Source organism: Aptenodytes patagonicus, chromosome 6, assembly GCF_965638725.1.
Source record: "Aptenodytes patagonicus chromosome 6, bAptPat1.pri.cur, whole genome shotgun sequence".
In the NCBI taxonomy this organism is placed as follows: domain Eukaryota; kingdom Metazoa; phylum Chordata; class Aves; order Sphenisciformes; family Spheniscidae; genus Aptenodytes; species Aptenodytes patagonicus.
The window spans coordinates 19,532,137-19,550,976 of NC_134954.1; the positions used below are offsets into that span (position 1 = coordinate 19,532,137).

Below are 18,840 nucleotides of genomic sequence, written 5' to 3' on the forward strand. Positions count from 1 at the left end.
TTTGCTGCAAACTTGGTAGGCCATTTCAGATAATGATCCTTCAGTCTAGTGAGTAGTGAGGAAAGGGTAAATAGGGACTGATGTGCCCCATCACTTGTGAGGGACATCCGAAACTAGATGTTCAAAACACAGGCCTGAATGAAATCTTGCTTTACCGGCAGCTAAGTGGTGGGACTCTCTGCCAGAGGATATTGGATGTCGTAAATAAACATGGATACAACAAACAATTAGACAAATTCATAAACGTAAAATCCATTTTGGAATGGTGTACACAAAGGACCTGCGGGCGCCTTGGACAGCCTTTGGGAGTCATAAATTGCTGGGAGACAGTGCCAAGGAAATACTGTAAACTCATTGTGTGTATTCTGTGTTAGGCATCTGCTCTTGTCAGGTCCTGAGAGATGGCATGGTCGGTCTGTTGGACCACTGATATGGCCAAGAGTGGTTGTCATACCATAAAAAAAATCTAGAAATAAGGTTGTTTCTGCCTTCTGTGATCAAACCTGGAGCAGTCTGTTCCATGCCATGCCACCCAGCATTCCAGGTCACTGCCAGTCGTTACTGCTGCTCTCTTAAAAACTGTACAAACCATCATTGCCACCAGAAGAAATTGTTACATGCCCTGTCCTCAACTGCTAGGTCCTGCTGTCCCATCACCCGTAGCAGTGGGAGTGAAGGACAGTACGAGAACAAGCAGCAGAACTGCCTCTTCTGGTAGCAGTGTCAGGTTAAAGGGCTTGTAGAGTTTGGCAAAGATGTCAGAGCATCTTTCCAAAAAAACACATGCATTTGTTTTGTCAGTGACCCTGCTGGAGGGGACCGTGATAACACCGCATGACTACTGTTACCTGGTCTGTTGAGGGTGTTGCAGGTTGTACTATGAGTGGTGCCCCTAAAACCTCAGCTTGTTGGTTTTTGGCTGAAGTGCTGTACGTAGAACACGTCTTCATTCATCTCTAGACTATCGTATGGGTATTTTGACTCAATTAAAGAAAATGCATAAATGGATTTTAAAATCAGTGAAGATTAAAGTTTATTCTAAAACTGAAATTATTTCCTCACGAGCAGTCTCTGATACCCTAGCCTTACAGAGAAGCATCCAGTTTAGCTTTACACTTTAGCTATCCTAGCCCTTCAGATGATTTCTTTTGTTCTTTCTGCCTTATGTCCTTAACTGGGGGGTGAAAAAAAAAACCAACTCAAAACCCCCCAATTCCTCCTCAGATTATATGGATATTGCGAGTACAGGGTGCTTTAGCATATGTATACTTGCTGTCAGCACATGCTTACTAAGAAATGCAGGACACCATACCTAAACATTTCATTCTGCTGTTTATGGGTCTTCAACAGTGCTGTGGTGTAAAAGGATACTGTTATCCAGGCTTTACAAAAAAGAAGGTCGCAGAAAACTGAGTTGTCCAAGTTTTTGGAAGAATTTAGGAATGGATCTCAGGTTCCCCATGTCTTAGCCTAAGCAGCCTGTCTAGTGTAGTACTGCACCTTTCTAAGCCGTCCTGCTCTTGTGCATCTCTCTTCCCTCGTGACAATTTGTTTGCTGCAAGGATTTGCTCTGGCAGTAAGGTTATCCTGTCTCATTTCCTTGTCTCTTTACAAACAAGGCAGAAGAGAATGAAATAATGGGAAAATGCGTACCTGCATACCTAAGAAGGAAAGAGGATTTGGTAGCTTTCATGTAGAATGTTAACACATTCTATGTTTATGCAATGGAAATAACCCAGAATTCAGGATCAATAAAGCATGCAAAAAAGAAAAAAGTTACTGTCCCAAATGATACAAGCAGTCCTTTATCCTATGACCTCATTCCACTTGTATTTTCCTGGTACATTCTGTGCCAATGCTCTCTGGATGTGCTGAGGGTGGGTGGTGTTTTTTGTGTTTATTACTTTTAAAATGAATTGTGTACAAAATTTCTCTTTTCAGTTGTATATGAGCACAGGTCAAGATTAGAAAAGTCATTACAAAAGGAAAGGCTTGAACATAAGAAAGCGAAAGAAGGTAAAAACATGCTTTTCACTTTGACATTTAAGATAACTTGATTATTTTAGAAAGTAACTTCAGATGTATTTTGTTCAATTTTAAACGAGTTACCAATGTATAACACGTGAGCAGGATCACCTTGGCAGGTCTGTGGTGGTCTTTTTAGTACATCTTTTTAGTTTATTTTTTTAATCTAATCTTTTGAAAAAGTAATCATCTTTTTAGTACTGTTTACAGATCACTGCAACATGGTATAGTATACACAGAGAATATGTGTATATCGATGTACATAAACCTAAGACGTATGTGGGGTACGGGCATGTGTAAATCCTGTTCCGGCATGCTGAAAATTTAAAAGTTGTACCAAAAACATGGAATCTTTTCCTGCATTCCATCAATGTGAAATTAGACTCTGAATCAGTATTTTTACACATGCTTAAGGGTAAACACGTGCTTACATACCTTTTTCTGATTAAAACTAAGTTCTAGGGGTGTGTGAGGGGGAAATGTTGGCACACATTGTATTTCTTACACATCTGCCCTCTATGAAGCTGCAGCAGAATGCAATCCTGTGAGTTTTCTCCGAGTCTTTTGTTGTTCTAAATTCACTACAATTTTCAGAGTAAAGCCTGTATTCTTCTTAAAACTGAGGACTCAGCTGCTGAATTAAAACAACTACTTTAGCAAAGATTAAGAAAGTGTAAGAAATTATTCTTACTGTGCAGTTCTTGATAGTTTTCTGGTGCCATCTAGTGTAGAGCTGTCCCATTGCTATGCAAAGGTGAGTCGGCATTTTCAAATCCTGAAAAGAGAATCAAGCAACAAAAGGGGAAATTTTTGTTTTATTTAAACTTAGTCTAGATTTTCACATTTCTTGAAGTACATATTTTTTATGCTAGTACAAGAATACACGATTTATTAATGTCCTTTTCGTTTCGAATGATGCTACTGGGCCTCTACTGAGAGAGGTCATGTAACAGATTTAGTTACCCATCTGTAGTCTTGAGCCTGTACCCCCTATATCTCACACTAAGATACGAAACTTTTTAATGAAAATACTTTGTCAAAATTTGAGCATTTTGTTAAATTCTCCATAGGGTTTTTTGAAGATCTTTTGGAAAATTGTAACTGCATAAGTATTCAGCTCTTAAGAGAATTTATGTACGCAACAGTTACGTTATTTAAGTACAGATTCTAATCTTCCTGGGTTTTTTTTAATCAGTATTTTCCCTTTTATGTTGTAGATTTTCTTGTTTATAAACTAGAAGCACAGGAAACGCTAAATAAAGGAAGGGTAAGTCGTCATTCCTAGTAAAAGTTTTTAATAGTTGATGCTATTTGAGTTGCAAGAAAAAGGAAATGCTTTGCAATTATAACTGTTCAAAGAGGTCTCACAAAATACTAATTGAAAGAACACTCACTTATTCAATTTCTACTCTGCATGCGTAAGTGCTCTGCAATTCCTAATTATCTGAGCTGTAATAGGGGATCCTAATATCTTTCCAGAAAATTAATTTAGAAAATATCCTCCTGTTTATATTATGGTAGTTCAAATGCAATGTTACCATTTTTAAGGGGAAGCGGGAATAATAAGACACTAGAAATCTTTTTGTAGCTTAGTCCACAGGGAAAAGGACAGTGACAACTTTCTAACACATGGTCTTTGAACTGGAAAGTATAAAAACATCGAGAAACTTTGTTTTATATACCGAGTGCCAGAAAGCAAGCTGTATCTGGCAAAGGAGCCAGAGACCTGTAGAGAACTCTTTATAAAAAGCGAGTAAATTAGGATTTTATGGCTACTTCATGTTGAAACTGGAGAGCAGTTTGTGAGTTGAGTAACCTAAGTTAAAATACATTGTTGCTGCAGTAAGTGCAAAGTATATATGCTTGCTATGTTCCAAAGCAAGTGGAGATATTAACTTGTTTCCTGGGGAGTTATGTCGCTTGGCTCGTGGCTCCTAAATAACTGCATGTACAGAGGTTAGAGGAATGACAGTATTGTTCTGTTTAACACTAGTGTTTTCGTTTTACAGCAAGACTCAAATAGCCGATACAGTGCACTGAGCGTACAACACCAGATGTTGAAGGTAGGTAACTGAGATATCCAGTTTCACAGGACACTGGCATTCTGCTATGTCAGGGAGATAGGGCCTCACTGGCTTCTGGTAATTCACTCCAGAATGTTAGTACATCGATGGTGCCTTCTGCTTACAACAGTACCATTAAAAGATGCTTTACTGCAGTTCTTCCTAGTCAGGCTTTCCAGTGGGTAATTTAATCTTCTCAAACGCAATTACTTGTATGGAACGCTGACTTATCAGACTTTACATAGTTTGGCATGTAAGGAATTCCTTAAACACATTCAGCAGCTCCCAATGGGACAGTGCAACTGCAGGGTGAGGTGACATAGCCCTAGAACAGGAGACTACTCATCACAGAGATCATTTTGTGTTTGGGAGGAGCTGCAATATGCATGCTTTGAATAATAAACTTCTTGTTATGAATGCTTCCTATTCATCTGGACTTATTTAACAAATTGCCAAAGACAATATTAGCCAGATATGCAGATACAGAACTGTTTAGTGTCCAACTTGGTGTTTGCAGAGTCAACATGAAGAACTAAAGAAACAGCATGCTGACCTTGAGGAAGATCACCGAAAACAAGGAGAAGAGTTTAGCAGAACGTTCAGTGATCACAAGGAGCGATACTTACAACTACAGCAGGAAAAAGAGCAGGAGATCTCTAAGCTGAAGGGTACATGCAGCCTGTATCTGGCTGCCCATATTAAAATGTGTATTTGTCATTGTGTTTTGTGTGATGTGAGACAGAAAGGCATTGTTTCTGTTCTCGCTAACAGGTCATTCATGCATCTTATGCCTCCTGATAAGTTACATTTTATTGATGATTCTCTGTGGCCTCTTTCTCAAATGTATTCATATGTGTGCTTCGTGTTTCTATCTAGATTAGAGAAATAGTAAGAAACGCAGCACTTAAAAGCCCGTCAGGTGTCAGTGGCTGGTTTATCCAGTCTTTCATTTTTAGTTCTAAAGTTTCTATAAACCTGGAAAAATCAATTTGCCTCTTTGCCTTTCATTTACAAAAAAGAGTAATCTAAGAATGTTTGCCACTTCTATCAGAGATTTAATTGTGCCTTTTTATGAAGTGACTTTATATACATTTTAGACCTCATTTTCTCTATATGTATCAGCTTCTCTGAAACATATTGCACCTTGTATACTTGGATGATGAAGTATTCATTTTTTACTCTTGGCATCCAGTTTCCTATTAAGGACATTCTTTGCAATTTGCGGACCTCTTCAATCCTAATTACACAATTGCATAGAACAAAAGGATGGGGCTCTCCCCATCAAGGGCCTTCAGCCACTTTCTGCCATGTGTCACTAACACATGAGTTAGTTTTGGAGCTGTCTGCAGTTTTGTGTGCCTACTATTTTGCAGGCAGAGGCTGTGTTTATTAGTTCTGCCTTGGCACCACACCAGTGAAGTCATGCAGCTAGCTCTTGGACTGAGCTGGATTGCAGCCTAGCAGCTTGGAGTGTGGGAAGAGCTTGCCTGTGTCTGCTTGCAATATTCCACATCAACATAATGTAAGAAGTGGGAAGAGAAGCCCCTTTCCCTGGTCCCAGAACATAAAGCTTTTTAAGTATGCTGGCCATCTGGGCACCTCTTCCAAAAGAATAGCTTAGTCCTATGAAATAAAATTCTTACCCACCAGATGTGATGTGGGGGAAGAAAGAGGAGGGTGGCTTCCTCTCTGCATTTTAAAGATTCAGATTACCATAATGAATTTTACCGTCTGCAGTCCCCAGCATGAACAGTGATGCATAATTCCAGTTGCAGACTGGGTGCGCTAATATAAAATTTAACCAAATTTTACAATTTTCTGCTTGAAAATGTAAGGCTTTTTATAGGGCTGGGGAGACATGTAACATAAAGAAGCCATACAATTACTCCAATCCATTTTTACTATAGCAATTGTGTGGGATTTGATGTAGTTTGTGCTTAATCTAGTATTATAAATCTGACCAGGTTTAAATTCTGTGTGTCATTTCTTTTAAACAGAATCCCTGTATAACTTAAGGGAGGAGAACAGACAGTTGAGAAAAGCTCACCAAGACATTCACACCCAGCTACAAGATGTCAAGGTAGGCTTTGCTTTGGGGAGAACTTTCAAGACCATTAGGAAAAAGAAAAATTTTCCCAAGCTTTAACAAACCGGAAATAGGCTATGCTGAAACTCGTAGTTTCTGTTACGTGGCAAAAAGGAGAGGAATGTGGCTGAACTAGATTTCTTGTCTTTTGCCACCTACACTTTAGGTACATGCTCATTTGGAAAAAATAAAATAATTGGAAGAGAAGTATTTAGTATAGAAATTGGAATTGGAAATTTGACTTTGCAAGTTAAGAATTGTGTTTTGGCAAACTAAGTTTGCTGAAATGAATGTTTTCCAGCTCTATTTTTTTTAAACATGCATCAACATCTACTCCAACTTTTAACTTTATTTTAGTTACACAAATTCTGGCCTCCAAAATTTTTTTTCCTGGCATGCTCGCTTTCTCTGTGTGTTTAATATGCATTCCGTGTTAAATAAATAAATGCTGTCATTCCAACTCAGGATTTTCTTTTTGAAATAAATTGAATTATCTTCCTAGTTCAAAATCCCCCAGGGTACCTAATTTACCTTTAGAATGAACTTTATGTGAAACATGTAATGTTCTTCTTTTTGTGTAGCAACAGCATAAGAACTTACTCTCCCAACACAACCAGCTTGTAGTGACATTGGAAGACCACAAGAGTGCACTAGCTGCTGCACAGGTCAGAAAGGAAAGCAGCTTCTGCTAGCTCTAACCTTCCTAAAACTTGTTTCTCTTAGTTCAGCTGACTGTAATGTTATGCATGTAGCCTTTCGCATGGGGAATTTGCAGTTAGTACCATGCTGCACACTGCAGGGAAATGCATGAGTTAAAGGGTTGCTCTTAAGAAGAAGCTGCAACAAATCATAGGGCTGTTGGAAAATAAAAAGCTGTATTATAGGCCCAAGAGTGCATGTGTTACTGATAAGAAGTGTATCTCTGCTTCCATGAGAGCTGTCAAATACCTTTCTTTCTCTGTCTTCTCTGATAGAACTTCTATTAGTTTAACATCCCACACTGACATTCACATGTATCATTATAAAGACCTGGATGCTGGTATACTATAAAATCCCTTTTTGTGTATGACTGGAAGGTTTATAAGGCTATATACATCAGTCCAACAGAGGTAGAGGAATGTAAACTCCAGGTGGGACTCACATTAGTTAAATAGAAGCAGCTGCATTACCTTTCTTAAACGTAATTTTCAAGTGAACTATCTGTGAAGCACAAACTTTGCTAGACTATTGGAAATTCAGTCAGCTGTGCCAGTACAAGCTGTGTAGGCCACAGGGAATCTGAAAGTAGGAGTAATGTTGAAGCAGAGGAAGACTATTGATGAAAGATCAGAGGGAAAGGCAATGAGGCAGTGTGAAGTTATTTTTATTCCTTACTAATTTTCTTCATTTAAGTATTTTCACAGTCCATAAAATCATTAGCAGCATTAAAAGCATTGGATCTTTTTTTCCCCAGTTCTGTTTGTTGTGCATGTCAATATGTGTAGATATTCAAAAAATAGGGAAAGACCAGGAAAGTCCTTCGTAGGCTAAATATATGGAGAATCTTAATTTCCAGTACTAAAATATGCCAGCAGCTAATTTTAAGTTCTTCTCCCACTGGCCATGTTAGCTGCTTGGCATGTATTTGCTAACATCTGAAATTCCACAAGGGCAGATGCAGAGTCTGATTTAAGGTTCACCAAGTCCAAAGGGAAGCTCCATATACTTCTCCTGGCTTTGATTCAGTTCTTTAACTAGAAAACCTGTGTCACACAAAGCCTTTCTATCTGCAATCAGAATGTGGCATTTATCATATGGAGAACCTTCCTTCAACAGAAGGGTCTTGCACATTCTTTCAGAACAGAAGGTATTTAGCACAGTTGCATAGTTTCTCCTGCAAACCAACTACAGAAAGTTCACAAGGGATTATTGCTTAGAAACGCAGCTCAATAAATGACCCCTCTATTTCTAAGTGTATTCTAGACATTAAATATCAGTAGTCAGTACTGCACTAATGAATTTGTGACCTGAATCTTTAAGGCACTGTAATCTTTGTACATTTCCATAGCTCAAACAGCCAGACAGATTCATTATATATTTTTATAAACCCTCTCTTTCTGTCAGTATTAATACCTTTTAGGCTATGGCCTTGAATCACAATGTTCAGCTTAGCGACTTGTGCAGCGGAACAGGGTACTTGAATTCTGATCTGGACGTGTGCTGTTTAAATATCCTAGTGTATTAGTCTCTCTGCATGGTCGGGGGGGGGGGGGGAGGGGGGAAGAGACCCACATATTAGTCTTAAGTAAATAATATTTTTTCCTCTAAAATTTCTTATTGGACTCTCCAGCAGTTAATCAGGAAGCAGAAGTATCCCTCTGGAATGACAAGAGTAATTACTGTGCCTTCTGCTTTGCTTTTAGGCCCGTCTGTTTTAATGGATGCCATAGTCTTTTGAAGATGCTTCGAGGTGCGTCTAGCTTCGGAGCTGTTATGCATTGCATCATGTCAATCTGTAGCACTGTGGATATTGTTTTATATGAGTATTATGCATTGTACATCAATGCATCATGCCTGTCTGCTGTACTATTGATTGCTATGATACCACATAACACACAAAATGACATACACAGTCACCAAGTGTAAACTGTAGGCAGTTTTTAACCTGAATTTTAAAAAGGATTATGAAATGCACCTCCGACTTCAGAACAGGTAGTAAACACACCCACCACCTCCACTGGAGCAACAGAGAAACCCTATCGTGGGGCACCACCTTTTGTATATGCAGCTGGTCAGCTTTTATAAATCCTGTCCATCTCAAAAAAGATATAGTCTTTTGAGATAGCCTTTCTTATACGTCTGCTGTATAGACAGGGACTGGTGTACCAACCAGTCTGGATTCTCATACTAGACTTCAAAGCTTTTTGAGAGTATCCTGATCTTGTACAAAGTTAAACAGCAAATCAAATTACAACGTTTTACTGTTGCATTCCAGGAAGACTTTAGAAATTTGTATTGCCTCTTTTTTTTCCTCTTTTTTTTTCTTGCTCTTCACCGAAGGTGTACTATGACTTTCTTTGTCTCAGTTCTGTATGTTGGCTGTTGTCTTGTGTAACACCTGTCTAAATGTTGAGGATTTGGCATTTTCATGACACACATATATATATATATATGTATATACTTTAAAGCTACTGTTTCTGAAAGAACTGCACTTCTTTCTACCAGTAAAGGAGAAGTTGTGGTGCTCTTGATTCCCTTGCTTTAGTCTGCCAAGAAAACTGCATCATCCCCTTTTGACAATTCTCCTGCTTGGCATGAATAAAACAAATCTTCGTCTTTGTCCCACAGAGATTTTTCTTATATACTTTGTATGCATGTGCACTTTGGCTGAAAAGATCGTGATGAATCAATGCTATCTAGTGCGTGGAAACAACCAATTTTAAAAGCTCCCATCCCTTCTCCTCCCTGGTATTTGCTCTGATGTGAATATTGAGTCTTTTTACCATATGTCTTGCCAGCAAGTTCACTCCGAGGTGACTACATTTTATTAAGAAATTGATTTGGACACACTACAATTAATATGTTGACTTTAGTCCCAGGTGGAGGAATACAAACAGTTGAAGGACACACTCAACAAAATGCCAAGTTTCCGACAGCCTGAGAAGTTAGAAAAAACAAATGAGCAACTGGAGGTGCGAGCACCGTCTCCCCACAGTGACCTCCCAATACACCATGAAACTGTGGCTGAAGAGCATAAGGAGGTATAAAGTACTGACTGGCTACAGACGCTATAGGAAATGGTTCTTACTCAGCAAAATACTAGCTATGTGCTTAACTTCCAATAGAAGCGTATGTTTAGTTGTACACATTTGTCAGTTCTTGAGTAAAGTAGTAAGCAACAGTTTAATCTTATTGAGTAGTAGAAAAATGTATTCATGATGACCTTTCTCACATGACTGTAAATGCACTTAAAACTGGTTTATGTAAGCTGTTTTAAGAAGTTGCTAAAAATCTTAACTTTTTGAATAGTAAGTGGTCTCTAAAATTTTAGATATCTTGTGTTACAGAAAAGCTTTAAGAAGTTGTGAAGAAATTGTCTTTTCACATGTTTTATAAAGTTTCAGTGGCACACTTAAACTCAGTATATTTAAAATTGGCACACTATCTGATGTTCAAAAAGAAAAAAAGCAAAGCTGTGGGTAAAGTCTAGAAGTTACAATATCAGTTGTGGTTTTGTTTTACAAGAGTTCTTGGCCAGCAGAACCTACCGGAAATAAAAATACAAAGCTTCCTTTGTAGATACAGAATTGTAATAGTTTTTTGTTCTACTTCAGATAAAACGAGGCTTAACCTACTTCATGATGCAATTGTACACCTTGCGTAGCTGTGCAGAGCCAAGAATCAGGTATTGATACCATTTGGCAGGAGGGTAGCTTTTTCCAAAGCAGGCATTTGGCTCTCCTGACAACAGCTTCACTACTGCAGGTTGGAATAAAGGCATCCATATCTGATCCTTGGCTCTCTTGAAAATATGAAATCCATAATATCTTGAGCACACATAATCTTGTGTATGTTTTGCAGAATGAGAAGCCAAAAGAGAGAGAAGAAATAAATACCCAGGAAAAAGAAGACAGAGCTGAGCATTTTCATGTGCAAAGAAGGACTAATGAGGGCCAGCATGCCAAAGAACTAAATATTCAGGAGCAACAAGAAGCTGGAGAGGATGATGAGCAACGTGTTGATCAAGTTGAAGAGGAACGCAAAAAAGAACTTGAAGAGGAAGAAATGGAGCAGGCAGGTCAGCCTGAGCACTTAGAGGAGGAACAGGATCAAGTACCAGAAGAGCACGAGTGGAAAAAACAGGAACAGAAAGAAGAAGAAACCAACATGTTGGGCGATCATCTTCATTCAGAGGTACGGAGCTCTCTTCTTTTCTACTAATTGATTAGATTTGCTGTTTAAATGGAGGCATCTCTTGTCATTGCTGGCCCTGTATTGCACTCGCCTATTTCTAGATAAAATCAGTGTCATATTTATAGAAAGCTTGGGATTCGGAGCACTCACTGTTTTTTAGATAAAATTGTCATATTTATAGAAAATTTGGGATTCAAAGCACTTGGATGCATAGGATTCAGGCTCAACTTCAGCACACACATACTGCAGTGCTTGTGAAATGCAGCTTAACGAACATTAATTCTGCGGATAAAAAGCAACAGGTGGAGAAAAAGAGCAGTTAGGTTGAATCTCATCTCCTACTTAAAATTTGAGGCCTGTGGTAGCTGATGGGAAGAAGATAGCTGATGGGAATGAGATTTATCTTCAGCACTTTGATGGAGAGCTGTCCTGCCGTACTAATTTGATGCATCTCAGCAAATTGCAATGTGTTTCCTTGTCAGATATACCTAGTTTCTGTAAACACGTTTCCATCTAAATGTTCGCTGTCGTTTGACAGGAAATTTTAACTGCAAGATGAACATGACTAAAAGAGCCAGGGGAAATCAGTGTGCAGCAATGGCAAGTCTTGCTCTATGCAGCTCTAAATAAAACCAGCAAATCCTGGATTTACATTCTAGATTGGATCTCCGGTGGAAAATATATTTTACTGATCTCACATTAGGCTCTGTAAACACTTACTCTCCTAGCAGATTAATTCTATAGCTTCAGTGTGATGAGAAGCCATTGTTGAAGAGGTACAGTGGATTAAAACAACAGCAATAGGTTAAGCTGTGAAACTGGAGTTAGTTTAAGTTACTGCTGGCTGTAAAAAATGTGCAGTGTCTCATTTAAGGCTCAAAGCAGTCCCTACTGAAATTACCAGTTAAATCAATGGAAGCATATTTACTGCCTTAATTGTCAGCCATCAAAGCTTGCTTTTACTGGTAATATGTTGGGGGTTTTTATTATTATTGATGTGTAAGAAAAGCATGGCTTCCCCTGCCCATTATCTTTTCTTCCTTCCCCATGTCCTCCACAGACACTCCAACACTTCCAGTCTGTTTTCAAAAAAATAATTAAACTTTCAGCAGAGACAAGAAAACTTAAAATAGCTTTGCTGTAATTCTGCCTATTGCGTGTAGCATCTGCATAATTTTCCCTCTTGTCACAGGTTTCTGCATGCTTGTTTCTGATCATTGAAGTTATGATTAATCTATGACTAACACATTTCTTTGACAGAAAACACCAACAAAAGCTGTAACAAAAAGACATAAGCCAGTTTATGAACAACAACTAGAGCAGCAACATCTTGCAGCCCAAAGAGCAGAGGAAGCCTATCAGCTACGAGAACATCAGGAATCACTACACCAGCAAAGACTGCGAGGACAGCTATTACGGCAGCAACAACTTCAAGAAAAAGAGCTTCAGCTGCAGAAACAGGCAGAACAAGGAGAAAAACTCTATAAAAAGCGGCTAAGGTTAAATTCTTTTACACGAGTTTGTTGTGATCTGTGCTCTGGGTTTTATGGCTTCCACCATGCCATCTTTGAAAAGAAGGTGGTTTAATGCTATAAACCTAGACTGCCCAGAAACTAAATTCAGTGAGCCTCATCTCCTTCTTTCCAAGGATAAATCTGATTGCTATTTTAAGAGTGTGTTTTCCTTCCTTTTTTTTTTTTTTTTTCCTTTTACTATGGAAGCCTCTGAAGTCTGGAGTAATGAGTGCACGTTGCCATGCACATCCTTGGAGGAGGATAGGGGCTTCTGGCATACAATGCCCCTTGTCTTAAAGCTTGCTTTAAATTAGTAATTATTTTCCGCTAAGCAGCAATTATGATCTTGTAGGACTGAGGAGCTCCAGTATCAGATATGCATTAAGGTACCTAAGCTAAAGTTCCTCTTAAATATGAGATGCTGTTTTTAAGTAATTCCATGAGAACTTTCTGGACAAGAGCGACTAGTATTATTTGCATTGTAGAGACACAAGCATGATTTCGGGAGAAAGCAACACCCTGTTAGTGTCATAAAGTTGTTGTGAATGCAGTTATATTCATGATATTGTAGCTTCTACATGCCTTTCACCCTCCCTGTCATATTTCCTCATGCTTCTACTTAGTTAAAAATTGTTAGTGACAATTTTTTGTCTTTTGGAATCTTAAGCCCATTGAATTTTCTTTGCTGAAACACTGAAATATTAATAATTAACTTGACCCGTGTTCTAAAAGGATTTTGGTATAAGAAAGCCTTTCATAAATTGATAGTCAAAATATTCAGTCCTGCAAGACCTACCACACAAGTAAACCCCTTTCAAGATGAATGCTAAACTGCTTAGTCAACAAAATAACTGATCCATGTAGTCTGTTTTTAAGACCCTTTATCTGAGGGGTTCTTTGCTTCCAGTTCATAGTATTTGTGCTTTGATTATGGAATATACTAGTTTAGGAGTTTTGAAAATAGAAGGTAGATCCCATTGATACATGGAGAAATGCAAGCACAGAAGTTAGTATAGTAGGACAAAAAAGTCTTTGTTCTATAAAGTATATCTTTTTTTCAGGAAAGATGATGTGAGAAAATATTAGGTAATAGAAAGCTAAACTGGAACACATTCTGGCAGGAGCTGGGAGAGGCAGAGATGCAGTAGGATGGTTTGTTTATTAAAGCAAAACCACACTTTTCTGAAACCGAAATGATGTATTTGCATTTAATTTTCTCAGCCAACAGGCTCATTATGATAACATGGACCATGATATTGTACAAGGGGAAGAAGAGCAAGGTATTCAGGAAGAGGAAGGAGGTAAGATAAAATTTATGTCCCTAGCATGTTCACAGGTTCCCTGTGTACTGCCTTTCATGCGAGATTTAATATTCATTTCATATCCAGTTTGGATTCAAGTGAAACAAACTCACAATTTAAAACCAGAAGCTCAAATAACACTGGTTGAACTGACTGAATGAAATGCAGGTATTACTAAAGATCATATCAACATTCCTGAAAGGAAAAGTGTCCTTTTGATTGAGCTACTAGGATAGGGCTTTGTGGATCTTGGTTACATTCCTGGCTTTGCCTATGATTTTGTTTGATCTCTTCACATTATATAATCCTTCAGTGTCGGTTTCCTACTAGCAGTAAAACAATTCTGTTAGCGTTATCTGTTTAGGTGAGCTCTTTAGGTAAAGGCTGCCTACTGCTAAAAGCATGTGTGAAAGCTAGTATATATGAGACTCTTTTTCTTAAAAGGGCTAACTAGAAACTGCTGTAATATAATAATAATAATAATATCAAAAAATTTGTCAGCTTATGAACGTGACAACCAGCACCAGGATGACGGTGAAGTTGATGATCAAAATAATGCAAATGAACAGCAAGAACCAGAACATCAAGTAGAAAACCAGCAGGCTGATGAATCGGTGAGTATGAATTAAGATGCTATGGATTGCAATCGTTACTGAAGTGAAAACCCAGAATCTCATCTAACATAATTGCGCATTACAGAAATAAGATGAACCAAAGGTCTGCTAGGAAGACAAGTTTGACAGTTTAAATAGATCATAGATGTAGTTTTAAAGTTGTCCTTACTGATTTGGGAAGAAATCAAAAAAAGTTTCCTTGTTGGAAGCAAGCTGCTTTTCTACATTCCTTTGATCTGTGCTTTAGGTGGAAAAAAGGATTTGGACTTAGCTGGGACTTGAACAGGTAAACTTGGATTAAAAAAAAATAACAGGAGTAACTCATTGGTGGTCAGTCAAAGAGTGGTGATGGTATTTTTCATACTATCATTAGTTAAGAGGGTAAGAGTCAACTCAATAGCCACGGAAACCAGCTGGAGTCAGTACAGAAGTGTGAGATCTTGAAAGAGAACATACTTCAGCACTGAACACAGCTGCGATATCAATTGCACAGAGATCTGGATGCAGGAGATTCAGTCCTGTACCTTCCCCCAAGTTCCATCTTAACTTGGTGTTACGGAATGTCAAGCGTATCATCTTTACTCCCCTCCCCCTCAGGAAATTAAATTGTATAGTAAATATCTAAAGGATCTTTAACTTGTCAGCTATAAAGATATCAGTAGTGTTTTTACTGAATGATAAGCAGAAAGAAAATGCTCGTTTTGTGAATGGCAAAGTATGATGAATAGTGAGTGTTGTTTTGTTTTATTATAAACATAGACAAGGTCAATATTGCAGGACAGGCTGGTACTGAAAGATCACATCAGCTCTTTTGAGCCGTGAGCATTTAAACTCTTACCTTTTTTCACCCGGTCTTACCAGGCATTGTCAGTTGTCAGTCAGTAAACAAAAGGAGTTCAACAGTTTATGTGAAATAAGTCATCAGCTTCAATGTGGCCTTTAGCAGACAGATACTGCAGTTCTGTCTGTGTTCAGTGCTGAAGTACTTTTTCGTCCAGGAACTGACACTTGTGTATTGGCTAGGGTTTGATCTAGTGACCCCTGTTGCCTGTAGAGAGATTCGAGCTGGTTTCAGTGGGTATGGAGTTGGCTCTAACATAGCTCACATTGGGGTATCTTTCAAGTGAAATGGAATTTGACTGTGAGATAAAAAATACGTATTTAACATTCACTTCTAAAAATTACAGAAGGCAGCCATGGAAGATGTGAATCCTGCTGATGACCCCAACAATCAGGGAGAAGATGAATTTGAGGAAGCTGAGCAAGAGAGAGAAGAAAATCTACCAGATGAAAATGAAAAGCGCAAGGAAACAAGTCAGAAACAAGGACATCCGGGAATGGAAGAGCACCTAGTGGTCAGTAAAGGGAAAGGAAGCATCTGTAGGTCCTATTTAAGGACAGTGTAGCACAGCTTGGCAAGGGAATGCTGAACTTGGATTTTTTTTAAAGATCTCTTTTAAGCTGTATATGACATGTGCGGGTAAAAGCGTGGAATTACTCCTGGTGATACACTGGTATGTCTTTCATCACTGGTGCCACTCAGTGAGGTTCTGTAGCCTCATAGTTCAGGGCCCCTGTGTTTACCTTCACGTAAGCCCCTGCAAGAACAGTCTTCATGTTCATACAATCTTCATGTCTTTCCATAAATTCCTTCTATGTTGCTTCCATGCCATCAACACTCAATCAACTGTAAGCAGTGGTGTCACTTTTCTTCTATGGCCGTTCCAGTGAATGCTGTGCATTTCAACCGTGTTTAAACTGTACACTCCTCTAGGCAGAGAAAATCTGTATTTTTATGGCATTGGTCTTTAATGGTGTGAATATTTCATTGTCTTCCTGCTTAGTATGGCAAGTCTTGCTTTATTCTGTGAAGTGATTTTTATTACAATCATTCTGCTGTCTATTTTTTAATTTAGGGCAGTTCTAAATCATGTAGCTGGGCTATCATTAATGCTAATGAACGCACAGTAACTTCTTATGCTATTATTGTTACTTTAGCTTTACATAAAGTTTTAGTTTCAGAACAAGAAGCTTTAATCTTCAGTCTTCTAAAGTTAATAGGCATGCACATAGAACTGAATTCTTATATGATCTTTCTGCAGATGGCAGGAAATCCTGACCAGCAGGAAGATAATGTGGATGAACAATACCAGGAAGAAGGAGAAGAGGAGGTAAGAAAACAGACGTAAGGCACATGTGGACTCAGGCAGCAAAGCACATCTCCATTAATGTTCAATGTTGGCATCTTTTATAACTGCAAAATGAATCCAAATCACTTTGTCTGACTTTATGAAACCTAGGAAGTCTTTGCCATTACTCTGCTGTCCACTTCTGGACACGTTTCATGTTACTCATACTTATATGCTGCAATCCATTAATGTTCCACGCAACACAGTATTAATTGTGCAATAATTGAAAAGATTAAGCCATTCACAATGCAAGGAAAAATTCCTGAAAACCTCAAGCCCTCTGAAGGTCACCGAAAACCTCATTAACTTTGCATCTCTGATCACACACTGCTGTTCTGGGCAAACTGCTTCCTTGGCCTGTTACTTACTCTTTAGCTCTGACTTTGATTTATCTGTGCTCCTCCTAAGCAATCCAAGTTATGTAAGCCCCTACTATTTGTGGAGTCAAATAGTCAGGAAGCTGTTAGCATGTTGCTTTGAAATGGAAGAGAAAAGGAGGGGAAGGGAATTCTTGCTTCGTATGTTGAATGGCATGCTCATTATGCATGCACTAGCATAAGCTGCCCTGCAGTTCTTCAATACATACCTAATCGATTGCTGTTTTCTACTTCATACATAATGACTTACAAAAAGCAATAGAAACAGCTACTCATTACTCCCTTATGGGGACCACTTTGTCTAGATTAACTGGTATGCACTTAGAATTCACCAGTTCAAAATACGGTTACTTAAATCAAACCAGGTCATTAGGAACTGGGAATAGCTGGCCTTTGGCAGTTACTCTTTGGCTTACAGGAAGTAATTTAATACATGTTTCTTAAAGGACTATGACCAGTGTGCTTACTGGAAGTATTAAAGAGTGAGCGGTGACTGAATGAGCAATCAAGAAAGAGTTAAGATGCTGTAATCGGGAATAGTTTCTTTAGTAGGTTGACTCAAATATTACACATTGCTGTTGTTCACATCTTTCCCATATACCCCTCAAAGTCATCCAGGTTTGATGGCTGCCCTTCTGCTGGCAGCAATACCTAACCCCAAAGAACTTGTTCGCAAGCAGCTTTGCCTCCTGTTGGAAGCAACTGCTAAATACGCTCTCCTGCTACTGATGCTGTTGAGCAGGCTGTTGCTGCTGCTGGTCAGGAGACTGTGATAGCAGCTGCTAGAGGGAGGGAGTCCTGTCGAAAGCAGCAGTCTCGTCCTTGCTCTTTGTGGCAGGGGTAGGTGGCAGCACTGAGTGGCAAATGCTTCCCAGCGAGGTGACGCAGCTTTTTTCCATGGGGAGAGCCGTGCGGCCTTACGGAAGCATCTTACCTAGCTTGCAGGACGCCATTTGGAGCAGATGTGCGTAACAGCATTCTCCTAAAGAAAATCAAGCATGCCTCTTTCAAATTTGCACCTAAACATAAAAGGACATGGAAGTGAGGGAAAATGCTGACATAAAAGAAAGAAGTGATAGATCAAGATCTGAACATCTGGAAAACAGATTCAGTGTGGCCTGCTCTCTCTTCAAGGACAGAGTTGGAAAAGATTATTCTTCACTCCCAATCCCCCCTTGCTCTTTTGTGGTTTTCCAGGAGCAGTTGGCAGAAGGATCACTCAACTGCTGTGAAAACGTGGACAAAGTTACCGTTAAATACCTACATTGCATATCGGAACTGCAATAGTTCTAGGAGTCCAGGGTGGGGTGGAAGTGTTGGTAATGACTCTTTGCTGTGTCATGACACTTTCACTATGAAGGACAAGGAGAAAATAATATATATGTAAAGTTGAAAGATAGAATGGAAATCTAAATGTGTTAACTGATGTTGAGAGGGTCTGTGAAAATTGTATTTAAAAGTTAAATATGCTGTCAGAGGAAGTGAGTTTCCTGATTGTTGGGTGGGGTTTTTTTTTCCTCCTTTAACCTCTCCATGCCCTCTCCTCCCTTTCTTTTGAATCTTCATTCTGTAAAAGCGTAGCTGTGAAAATGCGTACATTTATGCCACAGGCTACTTTTTTAAAGGAAATAAAAATATACAGAACATCTCTGTGCTTTGTAGATCCAGGAAGATTTGACTGAAGAGAAGAAACGAGAACTGGAACGCAATGCTGAAGAGCCATATGGTGAAAATGACGAAAATGTAAGTACTGTGTAAACCCACAAACTCAGTGACAT

At 38.8% G+C, this 18,840-nt stretch overlaps 1 protein-coding gene and 1 long non-coding RNA gene across 3 annotated transcripts in view; one reads left to right on the forward strand and one right to left on the reverse strand.

Annotated features, from left to right (window-relative positions):
* GOLIM4 (golgi integral membrane protein 4) overlaps nucleotides 1-18,840 on the forward strand; it is a 34,467-nt gene that overhangs the window by 13,377 nt on the left and 2,250 nt on the right. The window contains exons 2-15 of one of the 2 annotated variants that reach the window (XM_076341401.1): nucleotides 1,942-2,016; nucleotides 3,243-3,292; nucleotides 4,035-4,088; nucleotides 4,606-4,756; nucleotides 6,086-6,168; nucleotides 6,756-6,839; nucleotides 9,747-9,914; nucleotides 10,735-11,067; nucleotides 12,328-12,566; nucleotides 13,803-13,882; nucleotides 14,384-14,496; nucleotides 15,684-15,851; nucleotides 16,599-16,667; nucleotides 18,725-18,805. In XM_076341401.1, coding sequence (XP_076197516.1) covers nucleotides 1,942-2,016; nucleotides 3,243-3,292; nucleotides 4,035-4,088; nucleotides 4,606-4,756; nucleotides 6,086-6,168; nucleotides 6,756-6,839; nucleotides 9,747-9,914; nucleotides 10,735-11,067; nucleotides 12,328-12,566; nucleotides 13,803-13,882; nucleotides 14,384-14,496; nucleotides 15,684-15,851; nucleotides 16,599-16,667; nucleotides 18,725-18,805 — 1,748 coding nt within the window. The remainder of the gene's footprint in view (nucleotides 1-1,941; nucleotides 2,017-3,242; nucleotides 3,293-4,034; nucleotides 4,089-4,605; nucleotides 4,757-6,085; nucleotides 6,169-6,755; nucleotides 6,840-9,746; nucleotides 9,915-10,734; nucleotides 11,068-12,327; nucleotides 12,567-13,802; nucleotides 13,883-14,383; nucleotides 14,497-15,683; nucleotides 15,852-16,598; nucleotides 16,668-18,724; nucleotides 18,806-18,840) is intronic. The other variant, XM_076341402.1, reaches the window with a different exon arrangement.
* LOC143161923 (uncharacterized) overlaps nucleotides 1-18,840 on the reverse strand; it is a 38,171-nt gene that overhangs the window by 1,684 nt on the left and 17,647 nt on the right. Inside the window, exon 2 of the long non-coding RNA XR_012995614.1 lies at nucleotides 2,717-2,800. This is a non-coding gene — a long non-coding RNA (uncharacterized LOC143161923). The remainder of the gene's footprint in view (nucleotides 1-2,716; nucleotides 2,801-18,840) is intronic.